Source organism: Lethenteron reissneri, unplaced genomic scaffold (genome assembly GCF_015708825.2).
Source record: "Lethenteron reissneri isolate LAM-NWPU_2019-01 unplaced genomic scaffold, ASM1570882v1 scaffold_1373, whole genome shotgun sequence".
Classification (NCBI taxonomy): Eukaryota; Metazoa; Chordata; class Hyperoartia; order Petromyzontiformes; family Petromyzontidae; genus Lethenteron; species Lethenteron reissneri.
Genome location: NW_026891084.1, coordinates 72935 through 87915, shown reverse-complemented (window position 1 = coordinate 87915; position 14981 = coordinate 72935). Strand labels below are relative to the sequence as shown.

General features: G+C 54.4%; 1 protein-coding gene across 1 annotated transcript; it reads left to right on the top strand.

Annotated features, from left to right (window-relative positions):
- Nucleotides 1-324: 324 nt before the first annotated feature.
- Nucleotides 325-13349, top strand: LOC133362106 (charged multivesicular body protein 2a-like). The gene is made up of 7 exons (XM_061581066.1): nt 325-382; nt 1695-1876; nt 2633-2812; nt 4545-4678; nt 8177-8238; nt 11562-11648; nt 13245-13349. Exons 2-7 carry the CDS (start codon nt 1709-1711, stop codon nt 13259-13261), a joined length of 648 nt encoding a protein of 215 aa, XP_061437050.1. The 5' UTR covers nt 325-382; nt 1695-1708; the 3' UTR covers nt 13262-13349.
- Nucleotides 13350-14981: the final 1632 nt, after the last annotated feature.

Genomic DNA, 14981 nt, shown 5'->3' with positions numbered 1-14981 from the left:
GATTTGTGTTTCTATTTAATTTATACCTGATGATGATTGCTTGTGTTGCAATCGAAACGTCGTATGCTAGTATCCTCCGTCCATCACGCGGCCGTGCCTCGTGACGCGCCTGGGTGACGTCACGCCCCGCCCCTCGCGACGTGAACCCGGAAGCAGCAGCAGCAGAGGAAGAGGCTCTGGTGGTGGTGAAGGTGGTGGTGGTGGTGGAGGAGGTGGTGGAGGTGGTGGTGGTGGTGGAGGAGGTGGTGGTGGTGGTGGAGGAGGTGGAGGTGGTGGTGGTGGAGGTGGTGGTGGAGGAGGTGGTGGAGGAGGTGGTGGTGGAGGCCTTTGACGCGCCCCTCGCCCCCCCCCCGGAAGGACCCCGACGTAAGACCCCCACCAGGTGGGTGGGGGGGGTCCACGTTTATTTGGCGTCGCAAGTGCACCTAGCCTGGCACACAGGCACCGTGGCGACGTCGTTGTTGTTACTGCTGCTGTGTGCGTGGTCGACACGCTCGTGCTGTATCTCCATGGTAACTGTTGGGGGGGGGGTGGCACGAGAGCCTTTGTGACGTCACCGCCAATTAGTGTCCACTTGGGAAGTGTGGGGGAGCGGTGGCGCAGTGGTTAGCGCACCGGGCCCTGGAGGGTAATCACAGCTGATGAACCCTTGACGGTTGTTGACGAGCGGCGTGTTCTTGGACATTGAGTTGTGGGCTCCATGCGGCGTAGAGACGTGTCAATGCGGGCAACAACAACAACAGCAACAACAATAGCAACAACAACAATTGTCTATTTGTGTTCCTCTACTCGTTTTGCGTATTGAACGTTTACTAAAGTGGCGACTCCCAGCTCACGTGAACAAGAGAGAGAGGGCTTGACGATGTCGCTGCGTGTGCGTGTGTGTGCTTGCGTGTGTGAATCTCTCTTGCCCTGCCACGCGGTTTGCCCTGCGTGCTCGTTCTGGCGCTCTCCCATTGCGCATTCGGTTTTCTTCTTTCAGTGACGAGGGAGGGGGGGAATGCGTCGTCAAGTTCACGCGGCTTGCGATGTTGTGGTGGTCGCCGCAGTGCACAGACGCACGCGACACGGACGGGGGAACGGTCCACAACGCGGCAGATGTTTTTGTTTTGTTTGCCAATGGCCCTCCTGAGCACAGTTTTCCCCTGCTGCGAGGGCAGCGTGATGAACACACGTCTGTGAACGCTCTCTTGGAGTTGTCGCTTCCATCTGCGGCGTGCGCGCGCGACAGCTTGAACGTTTCCCCGTGGGCTTTAATGGGAGTTCATCTGTCGACTTTGGACGTGACGATGGATCGGCCTCGTCTCTAAGAGTGGACTGCTCTCCTCTTGCTGACGGGGCAGGATGTGTGTGGGGAGGCGATGGGGGGCGGGGGGGGAGCAGCGCTATGAGGGGGCCTGACTCCATAGACTCCTCTTCCCAGCCCCCCTTTCCATCCCCGCTCATTTAGTTTTTGTTTTATTTTTTAAACCCCAAAGACACCATCGGAGCACTCTCCGGCACAGCCAGGGAAAACCTGCTCGCCACGTGTGACCAAGGAAACCGGTCACACGTGCCGGTAAATAATTTCCGGTGTAATTTTCGTCGGAAGTGGGGGGTAGCGTACCCACACTTAATCCGCACCACGCGTGAGCTGCCCGCCGACTTGCCGCGGGTGCTGGGTGGTGTTCTCGTCGTCGTCGTTGTTTCTGCAGAGTCGCAGCCAGCCATGGACTGCCTGTGTGGAAAGAGAAAGACTCCGGAGCAGATGGTGCGGCGGAACCAGCGAGCCCTCGCGCGCGCCATGAGGGACCTGGAGCGCGAGAGACAGACGCTGCAGACGCAGGAGAAGAAGATCGTCGCTGAGATCAAGAAGATGGCCAAAGCCGGCCACATGGTGAGGGAGCACGGGTATATAGTTTGGTGGGCCCTCGCTAAGCTACGTGGCAGTGGGGAGGAAAGCGCTGTGGGTGGAGTCGGGATTAGCGGGAGGTGGTGATGGGTGGGACACGTGTGCAGGGTGATGGGTGGGACACGTGTGCAGGGTGATGGGTGGGACACGTGTGCAGGGTGATGGGTGGGACACGTGTGCAGGGTGATGGGTGGGACACGTGTGCAGGGTGATGGGTGGGACACGTGTGCAGGGTGATGGGTGGGACACGTGTGCAGGGTGATGGGTGGGACACGTGTGCAGGGTGATGGGTGGGACACGTGTGCAGGGTGATGGGTGGGACACGTGTGCAGGGTGGAGGAGGAGGAGGAGGAGGCGGGTAAGGGTCGGCAACTTTGAGTTTGGGAATGGAATGTGCCCAACTCCATGTGACAGACACACTCTCTCTCTACGTGCCTCTTTCCCCATATCTCTCTGTGTCTCTATTTTTGTCTCAGCTCTGTCTCTCTGTGTGTCTTGTGGCCTTCGTGTGTGAATCTTTTTGTTTTTGTGTTTGTCTCTCCGTGGCTTGGTCTCTGTGTCCTACTTTCTTCGTGTGTGGATCTCTCTGTCTCGCTGTTTCTGTGTGTCTCGTTAATCCTGCCTGTGTCTTTCGCCTTCTCTCCGTCTCTATCGCCCGTGTCCATCTCCCTTGTCGCGTTTCTTATCGCTCTGTTGACCCCATCGCCCTGAGCCCACCGCCTTGACCCTCGCCGTCGACAGGACGCCGTCAAGATCATGGCCAAGGACCTGGTGCGCACACGTCGTCACATCAAGAAGTTCATGGTGATGCGAGCCAACATCCAGGCCGTGTCCTTCAAGATGCACACGCTCAAGTCCAACGGCGCGATGGCCCAGGCCATGAAGGGCGTCACCAGGGCCATGGCCGCCATGAACCAGCAGGTAGGTGTGCTGGGCCCCGCTGCCTCGCACGCACACGCACGGAGCTTTGCGAGCGCTAGAATCGCGCTTGATCGCCTTTGTCTTACCAACTCCAGAGACGAGAATTTTGCGCGTGTGATCACCCGGGTCACCAAAGTAACACGGAACAACTCAAAGTGTGGACAATGGAAGCAGAAACAATAAATGCGTTGAAGAAGAAATGCCGACTCTACGCCTGCGAGCAAATCACTGCGGCATGCGCCCGCACCTCATTGGCTGTCTGGAAGCTAAGCAGGGTTTTTGGACCTGGTTGGTAATTTAATGGGTGACCACCGTCAACACCACCGCGATTTTCCGGGCGTTTCGTTGGCTCTGAAAATGTACTTCCGGAAAAGAATTTGGTCAGCGATACGTTACACAAACGGGAGCAAATCAAAAATGGCACGAGTATCGTCGATGGGATTTCAAAACTTTAAAAATGTCATCGACGCTTCTTCGACTGCCATTCTTCAACATTGTATCTTAAATTTGCTAAATTCCTCTTGATATGCAAATTCCTTTGTCAAGGCGCTCTTCCCCCTCCAACCCAGCAGCTTAAATATACGCTGCCAAGCTTGGTGGTGTTTCATTTAGACGCTGTCTTTCTGACAGACCTGGTCTTCACCTGAGGACAGCGTTGTGGCCGAAACGTCGTGAAAATTGTATTTAATTATGTTTTATTTTTATTATTTTATTTTATTCCCATTCTACGTGACTTTACCGAAAGAACCAAGAAGATGGTTATTGATGTTTGATTATTGAACTTGGGTTATAATTGTTACAGTGAAATCCCTCTTCACGTTGGTGATTGGTTCCGTGAAACTGGTGGTTAAGCGAAAAGGCTTAATTCGTTCCGATGGCATCGAAAGTTACCCTTCAAAAGAAGTTCTTTATAACATTTAAACAATGAACATATTAATTCATAAAGATACTAACAACATTATAAACACATCGTGTTAAAAGAAACGGGGTTAATCGATGCATTAATTAATATTTACTCCATCGACAACAGCCCGTCGTTAACAGGGGAATGGTCGGTAAGTGAACACACTGGGCTCTATAGAGGCACTACACTACACTATACACTACACTACTATACACTACACTATACACTACACTACTATACACTACACTACTATACACTACACTACTATACACTACACTACTATACACTACACTACTATACACTACACTACTATACACTACACTACTATACACTACACTACTATACACTACACTACTATACACTACACTACTATACACTACACTACTATACACTACACTACTATACACTACACTACTATACACTACACTACTATACACTACACTACTATACACTACACTACTATACACTACACTACTATACACTACACTACTATACACTACACTACTATACACTACACTACTATACACTACACTATACACTACACTACTATACACTACACTATACACTACACTACTATACACTACACTACTATACACTACACTACTATACACTACACTACTATACACTACACTACTATACACTACACTACTATACACTACACTATACACTACTATACACTACACTATACACTACACTATACACTACACTACTATACACTATACACTACACTATACACTACACTATACACTACACTACACTATACACTACACTATACACTACACGACCGATGACTCGTCTCCGCCGGCGCGCGTGTCGCACCCCGCCCAGCTCACGCTGCCGCAGGTCCACAAGATCATGGTGGAGTTTGAGGAGCAGTCAGAGATCACGGACGTGAAGGAGGAGGTGATGAACGACGCCATCGACGACGCCGTGGGCGATGAGGGCGACGAGGAGGAGGAGAGGTGATGGGGGGGGAGTCGCGAGCTCTCATACTCTGATGGTGCATTGTCTTTGAGTTGTGCGCCTTTTGGCGTCATCTGGTCCAACACCGTGTGAGACTAAGGAAAGCTGTCTCGGGTGTGGACCAATCAACTTCAAGGACAGTGCATACATTATCAGAGTTGTATTTTTCGATTTAAAGCTTTCGTGACTGCAGGGATTCATCTTCTTGGTTCTTTCGGTAAAGTCACGTAGAAGGGAAGTAATAAAATAATAAAAATAAAACATAATAAAACAATTCTCACGACGTTTCGGCCACAACGCAAGCAGCCGTCCTCAGGTGAAAACCAGGTCCGTCGAGGCGACAGAGTCTGAATGAAACAGCACACGAGCTTGGAGCATATATATAAGCTGGGCGCATAGACAAAGGAATTTGCATAGCAAAAGGAATTTAGCATATTTATGGGAAATGCAGGAATGTGATTAGTACTGCATATGCATGTGCATTATGCAGGATTAACAGCATCAAAGGGAGCTGCAGTTACTGCTGCTGCTGCAGTTACTGCTGCTGCAGTTTCTGCTGCTGCTGCAGTTGCTGCTGCTGCTGCAGTTGCTGCTGCTGCTGCAGTTGCTGCTGCTGCTGCAGTTGCTGCTGCTGCTGTACTTGCTGCTGCTGCAGTTGCTGCCTTATCCATTTTAATATAACACTATGTATTATTCTACCCACCCTAATGTGTATCACACTGCTATATGTTTACTATACAATTACGACACCATACATTACTCTGCACACTGCACCATGCCAGTGAGTGGAACGCGGTCTGAAAGTCACCGTAAACGTGAACACAATCAGTTAAGATCCGAAATGGTTTATTACGTCCTTCCAATGATTGCTAAGCCAGAATCCATCTTCTCGGTTGAAATTGTCTCTGTGTTTGTATATGTGGATCGCTTCATGAACGAATCTCTCATGATAGCCAGATGGCTTGCAGAGAACCTCTGTCTTGGAGAAGTCAATGTCATGTGAGCCCACTGAATTGTAACAGTGATCTGCCACGGCTGAGGTGTTTGTCCTACCGTGTTTCAGGTCTGCCTTATGTTCACGGATGCGGTCCGAGACATGTCGTTTGGTTTCTCCAATGTAACTGCTACCACAGAGGAAACTTAGTTTGTAGACGCCAGGATACTGTATGTCTGGAACCACATCTTTTACAGACGGGACCAGATCACGGATTTTATGTACTGTGTTGAATCGGACCTGGATCTTGTGTTTAATCAGGATTTTGGAGATCTTTTTGTGACTCCAGCAATGTAGGGTAAGGTGATGGTCTTGAAAGGCTCCTCAACAGGATCCTTCTTGATGGTTGGAGTGATGGCTTTGCGGATTGTGTAGTCGGAGTAACCATTAGCCTTAAGAGCTTGGCGTACGTGTTTGAGTTCACTGGAAATGTGTTCATGGTCGGAGATGCATTGGGCTCTATGATATAGAGTCTTGATGAGGGAATTCTTCTGGGATGGATGGTGGTGGGAATCCGGTTTTAGATAAGCATCCGTGTGGGTGGCTTTCCTGTAGACAGAGTGGCTCATTGAACCATCAGGTCTCCTTTTGATTAGGACATCCAAAAAGGGTAGCTTGCCATCATTTTCGACTTCCATGGTGAATCTGATGGCCATGTGGCCGGCCTGCTCTAGACCAATTTCTCGACCACATCAATTCCATACACGTACGCCAAGCTCTTAAGGCTAATGGTTACTCCGACTACACAATCCGCAAAGCCATCACTCCAACCATCAAGAAGGATCCTGTTGAGGAGCCTTTCAAGACCATCACCTTACCCTACATTGCTGGGGTCACAAAAAAGATCTCCAAAATCCTGATTAAACACAAGATCCAGGTCCGATTCAACACAGTACATAAAATCCGTGATCTGGTCCCGTCTGTAAAAGATGTGGTTCCAGACATACAGTATCCTGGCGTCTACAAACTAAGTTGCCTCTGTGGTAGCAGTTACATTGGAGAAACCAAACGACATGTCTCGGACCGCATCCGTGAACATAAGGCAGACCTGAAACACGGTAGGACAAACACCTCAGCCGTGGCAGATCACTGTTACAATTCAGTGGGCTCACATGACATTGACTTCTCCAAGACAGAGGTTCTCTGCAAGCCATCTGGCTATCATGAGAGATTCGTTCATGAGGCGATCCACATATACAAACACAGAGACAATTTCAACCGAGAAGATGGATTCTGGCTTAGCAATCATTGGAAGGACGTAATAAACCATGTAGTACAGCTAGTTGTATAGTAAACATATAGCAATGTGATACACATTAGGGTGGGTAGAATAATACATAGTGTTATATTAAAATGGATAAGGCAGCAACTGCAGCAGCAGCAAGTACAGTAGCAGCAGCAACTGCAGCAGCAGCAACTGCAGCAGCAGCAGCAACTGCAGCAGCAGCAGCAACTGCAGCAGCAGCAGAAACTGCAGCAGCAGTAACTGCAGCAGCAGCAGTAACTGCAGCTCCCTTTGATGCTGTTAATCCTGCATAATGCACATGCATATGCAGTACTAATCACATTCCTGCATTTCCCATAAATATGCTAAATTCCTTTTGCTATGCAAATTCCTTTGTCTATGCGCCCAGCTTATATATATGCTCCAAGCTCGTGTGCTGTTTCATTCAGACTCTGTCGCCTCGACGGACCTGGTTTTCACCTGAGGACGGCTGCTTGCGTTGTGGCCGAAACGTCGTGAGAATTGTTTTATTATGTTTTATTTTTATTATTTTATTACTTCCCTTCTACGTGACTTTACTATCAGAGTTGTGTTTTTTGTTTGCATTATGGCTGCAGGTATTGTAGTCTATGCAAACATGACTCGTAAAAAGGTGTCAGTTTTGTTGCCAGATAGAAGGGTAAAACACCAATTATCAAAGGCAAACTTGTGTGTATGTGTGTGTCTGTTCAAAATGTTTAGCGTACTTCCCGACATGCAACACACTGGAAATTTGCCACGTGGGTACTTTCCAGACTGTACACCTCACGGCCACCACCGTTGACGATTATCTGAACCGGTCCTGGGCCTCCCCTAGGTCGACTCAGACTTAAATGACTACCTGGTGCGGTGTATAAACATCGCCACTAGGGAGACAAAGGCGGTCGGGCGTGGTGCTGGCCACCCACCCCCTCGTGTGCCGTGCCGGCCTTCATAGGTGCTCGCTAACAGCACTTGCCCCTACAGTCTGTCAAGGCTATACGGGGGATCTTTATCTTTGTGTGTGTGTGTGTGCGTGTCTGTGTACGTGTGTGTGTGCGTGTGTGTGCGTGTGTCTGTGTGTGTCTGTGTGTGTGTCTGTGTGTGTGTGTGTCTGTGTGTGCATGTGTGTCTGTGTGTGTGCACGTGTGTCTGTGTATCTGTGTGTCTGTGTGTGTGTTTGTCTGTGTGTGTGTGTGTCTGTGTGTGTGTGTGTCTGTGTGTCTGTGTGTGTCTGTGTGTGTGTCTGTGTGTGTGCAGTGATGCCATCGTGAGCCAGGTGCTGGACGAGCTGGGACTCGGCCTCGCGGACAAACTCTCGAGTGAGTTTCTTCATTTCGCGACTCACCCAGCCACCCACCCAGTCACCCACCCAGCCACCCACTCACCCAGCCACCCACTCAGCCACCCACCCAGCCACCCACCCAGCCACCCACTCACCCAGCCACCCACCCAGCCACCCACTCACCCAGCCACCCACTCAGCCACCCACCCAGCCAGCCACCCAGCCACCCACTCAGCCACCCACTCAACCACCCACCCAGCCACCCACCCAGCCACCCACTCAGCCACCCACCCAGCCACCCACCCAGCCACCCACTCACCCAGCCACCCACCCAGCCACCCACTCAGCCACCCACCCAGCCACCCACTCAGCCACTCAGCCACCCACCCAGCCACCCACTCAGCCACCCACCCAGCCACCCACCCAGCCACCCATCCAGCCACCCACCCAGTCACCCACCCAGCCATCCATTCACCCAGCCACCCACTCAGCCACCTACCCAGACACCCACCCACTCACCCAGCCACCCACCCAGCCACCCACTCACCCAGCCACTCAGCCACCCACCCAGCCACCCACCCAGCCACCCATCCAGCCACCCACCCAGTCACCCACCCAGCCATCCACTCACCCAGCCACCCACTCAGCCACCTACCCAGCCACTCACCCACCCACTCACCCAGCCACCCACCCAGCCACCCACTCACCCAGCCACCCACTCAGCCACCCACCCACCCAGCCACCCACCCAACCACCCACTCACCCAGCCACTCAGCCACCCACCCAGCCACCCCCACCCCACCCAGCCACCACCCAGCCACTCAGCCACCCCACCCAGCCACCCATCCAGACATCCACGCAGCCACCCATCCAGACATCAACCCAGACATCCACCCAGCCACCCACCCACCCAGCCACCCACCCACCCAGCCACCCAGCCACCCACCCAGACATCCACGCAGCCACCCATCCAGACATCAACCCACCCACCCACCCAGCCACCCACCCACCCACCCAGCCACCCAGCCACCCACCCAGACATCCACGCAGCCACCCACCCAGACATCCACCCAGCCACTCAGCCACCCAGCCACCCACCCAGACATCCACGCAGCCACCCACCCAGACATCCACCCAGCCACCCACCCAGACATCCACCCAGACATCCACGCAGCCACCTACCCAGACATCCACCCAGCCACCCACTCACCCAGCCACCCACCCAGACATCCACGCAGCCACCCACCCAGACATCCACCCAGCCACCCAGCCACCCACCCAGACATCCACGCAGCCACCCACCCAGACATCCACCCAGACATCCACCCAGCCACCCACCCAGACATCCACCCAGACATCCACCCAGCCACCCACCCACCCAGCCACACAGCCACCCACCCAGACATCCACCCAGCCACCCACCCACCCAGCCACCCACCCAGACATCCACGCAGCCACCCACCCAGACATCCACCCAGCCACCCAGCCACCCACCCAGACATCCACCCAGCCACCCACCCAGACATCCACCCAGACATCCACCCAGCCACCCACCCACCCAGCCACCCAGCCACCCAGCCACCCACCCAGACATCCACCCACCCACCCAGCCACCCACCCAGACATCCACGCAGCCACCCACCCAGACATCCACCCAGCCACCCACCCAGACATCCACCCAGACATCCACCCACCCAGCCACCCAGCCACCCACCCACCCAGCCACCCAGCCACCCACCCAGACATCCACCCAGACATCCACCCACCCACCCAGACATCCACGCAGCCACCCATCCAGACACCCACCCAGCCACCCACCCAGACATCCACGCAGCCACCCATCCAGACATCCACCCAGACATCCACCCACCCACCCAGCCACCCACCCAGACATCCACCCAGCCACCCAGCCACCCACCCAGACATCCACGCAGACATCCACGCAGCTACCCATTCAGAGATCCACCCAGCCACCCACCCAGACATCCACGCAGCCACCCATCCAGACATCCACCCACACATCCACCCACCCACCCAGCCACCCACCCAGACATCCACGCAGCCACCCACCCAGACATCCACCCACCCACCCAGACATCCACGCAGCCACCCACCCAGCCACCCACCCAGACATCCACGCAGCCACCCATCCAGACATCCACGCAGCCACCCACCCACGCAGCCACCCACCCACGCAGCCACCCACCCGGCCACTTAACCACCCGCCCACCCACCCACCCAGCCACCCACCCGCCGAGTGATAACACACACCGCAGTAATTACTAGGGTGGCCCCGCCAGATACGAACCTCTGCAGCGAGCGCACGACCGCCGGACCCCGAGCCGCGCGGAGCGTGAAGAACGGCGAGTTGTCGGATCGGAAAAGCGGAGACAATTACGTCGTTTGATGGGGTTTGGCGCGGTGCGTCCACGGGCAAAGTGGCCGCTCGTAGACGCGGCACGACTCGCGCGCGTCGCCGATGTCGCCGAAGCCTCGACGCGTGTTTACAGCATGGGAGCTGTTCTGGCTTTTCTCGGGTCTCTTATTACGATTATTGTTGTTATTTGTAATTTCAACTTGTGCCGCTGTGCCACTGCCGTTGCCTTCCTCCCCACCGGCATTTCGCTCATCGCCGTCGAACGGAGAGAGCACGAGGAGGCAGCGCGGACGAGTAGTGGGGGAAGGCAGCAGCAGCCAGGAGACGGTGCTACCAACAATTGCCTGGGTTCTGCAGCCCTTGATTTATTAAGCAAATTTCAGTAAACTAACGACCGTTAATACACGTGGGAGGAAACTGAATCACCCAGAGAATGCCCAACGCGTGCGAGGGGGCAACACTCTATCCCATGCAGATGCAACGGGTGGCCTTCAGTGCGCGCTTGCCTGCACCGCTTGCTCCCGGCGAGCCACCAGCCCTCGCTGCCGCCTCCACAGCTGCGCCGCGTGGCTGGCGGTCTTCTCTGTGTCTGCGGGAGTGCAGCGGTCAGCGCCACGGCCAACACCGGTGATGATGATCTGAACCGGTCCTGGGCCCTCCCCTAGGTCGACTCGGTCTCAAACGAGTACCCGGTGCGGTGTGTAGTGAACATCCCTAGCACTGGGGGAGAGACAAAGGCGGCCGGGTGTGGTGGTGCTGGCCACCCGCCCCCCCCTCGTGCGCCACGGCGCCGGCGGCCTTCGTAAGTGCCGCTCGCTGACGGCACTCGCCCCTCCAATTAGTGAAGGCTGCACGGGGACCTTTGTCTTTGTGCGAGTGGCGGTGTTCCGTGTGCGTGCGCTTGACCGTCGCTGTTTTCTCTCCGTGTGTCTCCCCCCACCCACCCACCCACCCCCCACCCCGCCCCCCCCACCCCCCCGCAGCTCTGCCGGCCACAGGCGGCTCGTTCAGCGTGTCCGCAGGCAAGATGGCCGCCGCCGACCTCGACGTGCGACTCAACGACCTGCAGTGTGATTAGGGGGGGGTGGGGTGGGGGGGTGGGTGAGTGGGGGGTGGGTGGGTGGTGGGGGGGGCGGGGTGGGCGGGGTGGGTGGGGGGTGGGTGGGGGGCGGGGTGGGTGGGGGGTGAGGTGGTTGAGTGGGTGGGGGGGCGGGGTGGGTGGGGGGGCGGGGTGGGTGGGTGGGGGTGGGTGGTAGGTGGGTGGAGCGGGTTGGGGTGGGTTGTGATCCATGCCAGGTTCGGATGCTAATCAGTGAAACGGTGGCGGCCATGGTCTGAATTGAACCTGTGTCACCGGCGTTGTGGGGCGGTGTGCAGCGACTCCCCCCCCACCACCCCCCCACCAACCCCCCGTAGTCGTTAACTGGCTGTGCTGTTGGCAAGCGCCTGTCCAGGATGGTACGGGGGCAGCTATGGGGGGGGGGGGGGGGCTGGCGTGACGATCTGCACGCCCGGCCACGCACCAGGTAACTCGTTTTAAGGCCGAGTCGACCTAGGGGAGGCCCAGGACCGATATCATCTGCCGCTGATGTTGGCCACGGTCGCGAGTGAAACTTGGGTCCGCCGCTGAGCCGCTGACCTCCAGCACTCCCCGTTGACGCACGTTATGTGCTCAGTCAAGTCGCCGCACACTGAAGCCTGCCTCGTTCTGGAAGTGGCTTTTGTCGTTTGACGTTCATGCTTGGGACACTTGGCCGTTGATATTTGCTGTTCCGGATACTTGCTGCAGTTTGTACGTTTTTAGGCTTCTGCCATTTCACTAACACGGCCCGTTCGCACCTTAATCGGAGCGCGTTCTTGTCTCCGTTTGTCGCCGTCTGTATCCTCGTGGGGGGGGGGGGGGAACCCCGCCCACCCCCACAGAACCACAGGAGCAGATGTCGCAAAGCTACCTCTTGAGGTCCCCTCTTCAACACGTGACCTCTCTGAGCCACACTGAGAAGAGGGCGGCACTTTCCCGCTCTCTCTGCGACGTTGGGGTGGTCACGTGACGGTCGAGGAAATGTTCTGATTCTCGGCTGTGATGGAGATCAGCGCGGAACCAAATGTCACTCGAGGATGATGCTGCGCTGTCGTTGGAGACCGGGCTGAGATCATTAACTCTATGCACTTGGTGTTTTACCCTTCTATCTGGCAACAAAACTGACACCTTTTTTTACAAGGAGTCATGTTTACATAGACCACAATACCTGCGGTCGGAATGCAAACAAAAAACACAACTCTGATAATGTATGTGCACTGTCCTTGAAGTTGATTGGTCCACACCCGAGACAGCTTTCCTTGGAGCCTAGTCTCACATGGGTTGGACCAGATGACGCCAAAAGGCGCAGGTCAATCAACTTCAAGGACAGTGCATATCATCATCAGAGTTATGTTTTTTGTTTGCATTATGACTGCAGGTATTGTGGTCTATGCAAACATGACTCTTTGTAAAAAAAAGGTGTCAGTTTTGTTGCCAGATAGAAGGGTAAAAAACCAATTATATTTTTTACTGGCAAATGAGGTTCCAATGGTGTCAATGCACTTGGTTAATCGCAGGCGGCGGCCTGTTCAAGTTTCTGTCAATATTGTTTTGTTCTCTCGTGTGTGTGCACGTTCATTGGCAGCTTACACACAAGCGTGAACATCGCGTACACCTAGGTTTATAAAGGCGCGCAATTTTCGCTCGCCCCCCTCTCCAAGGGCGACAGGGAGGGGGAAAAAAGCCGCAGACGATCGCCCAAGCTCTGTCGTTCTACACTGGGATACTCGGCCATCTCCATCGTCGTCAACAGCCGCTGCGACGGAAGCTTTGCTGCATTGTGAGAAGGCCGGGTGGCTCAGGCGGGGTTCGACACGTGCAGCCGGCACCGCTGAGAGGCAGGGTTTAAACCCGGGTCTCATCTGCCCGTGATTCTACTGGGTTTGGAAGAGTCGTGAACTACTGGTCTCGGCCCGCTCACCGTAGAATTGCACAGAGGCCCATCGTCATGCGTAGAGACTCGCACACGTGGACCCAGTTGTGATGTTCTCTACAGTCAACAATGACTGTAGAGTAGCAACAAAACCCCCTGGTCACATTAACATTCGGTTCTGCACTTAGTGCAGCTCTGGCAAGATGTTCCAGCTCTTGGCAAGATGTTCCAGCTCTTGACAAGATGTGCCAGCTCTTGACAAGATGTTCCAGCTCTTGGCAAGATGTTCCAGCTCTTGGCAAGATGTTCCAGCTCTTGACAAGATGTTCCAGCTCTTGGCAAGATGTTCCAGCTCTTGGCAAGATGTTCCAGCTCTTGGCAAGATGTTCCAGCTCTTGACAAGATGTTCCAGCTCTTGGCAAGATGTTCCAGCTCTTGGCAAGATGTTCCAGCTCTTGACAAGATGTTCCAGCTCTTGGCAAGATGTTCCAGCTCTTGGCAAGATGTTCCAGCTTTTGGCAAGATGTTCCAGCTCTTGGAAAGATGTTCCAGCTCTTGACAAGATGTGCCAGCTCTTGGCAAGATGTTCCAGCTCTTGGCAAGATGTTCCAGCTCTTGACAAGATGTTCCAGCTCTTGGCAAGATGTTCCAGCTCTTGGCAAGATGTTCCAGCTCTTGGCAAGATGTTCCAGCTCTTGGCAAGATGTTCCAGCTCTTGACAAGATGTTCCAGCTCTTGACAAGATGTTCCAGCTCTTGACAAGATGTTCCAGCTCTTGACAAGATGTTCCAGCTCTTGACAAGATGTTCCAGCTCTTGACAAGATGTTCCAGCTCTTGACAAGATGTTCCAGCTCTTGACAAGATGTTCCAGCTCTTGGCAAGATGTTCCAGCTCTTGACAATTAAACAATCGTTTTGTCAGTCGTGTCTGGAAGAATTCCTCCCTGTGAATCTACGGGTTATTGCAAACAATGCAAGCTCACGTAGTACATCGCCACGTGACCAGCAATTGTCTACCCACTGCTGTATGAAGTCCCAACCCCCACTCTCAGTCCTAGGATGTCGTCAGAATCCATCGCCTGCACACGAGCCGAGCTAATCGCTCCATCTCTCTCTTGGACGTCTTCGCGGGGTGGAATTCTCCCCTTTGGCTGCCGTGTCCACCGGTCTGCTCCAGAGCCGGGACTGACTATACAAGCCGGAGGAGCCCTGAGCGTGTCCGGCTGGCTGTTGTCGTGTAGTACTTGAAGACCCAAAGCCGTGACCTACGTCGAGTATCGAGTGGAAGGGGCCGTTACCCCTTCGTGTTAGGATCACGTTGTTATAATAAACGTGTTGCCTCTAAAGAAGTCTCGCTCTCCGTTCTGCCCACTGCAGATGTATGGCCAAGCATGCTGACAGAGAGAGAGGCAGACATGAACGGATACAGCACAGCGAGAGGTAATGAGA

What these genes read in the sequence shown, in the direction of transcription:
- LOC133362106 (XM_061581066.1), top strand. Translation starts at nt 1,709, where the DNA reads ATGGACTGCCTGTGTGGAAAGAGAAAGACTCCGGAGCAGATGGTGCGG. An exon ending in TGGCCAAAGCCGGCCACATG is followed by an intron (nt 1,877 to 2,632) that starts GTGAGGGAGCAC and finishes CGCCGTCGACAG; the next exon opens with GACGCCGTCAAGATCATGGC. An exon ending in GGCGACGAGGAGGAGGAGAG is followed by an intron (nt 4,679 to 8,176) that starts GTGATGGGGGGG and finishes GTGTGTGTGCAG; the next exon opens with TGATGCCATCGTGAGCCAGG.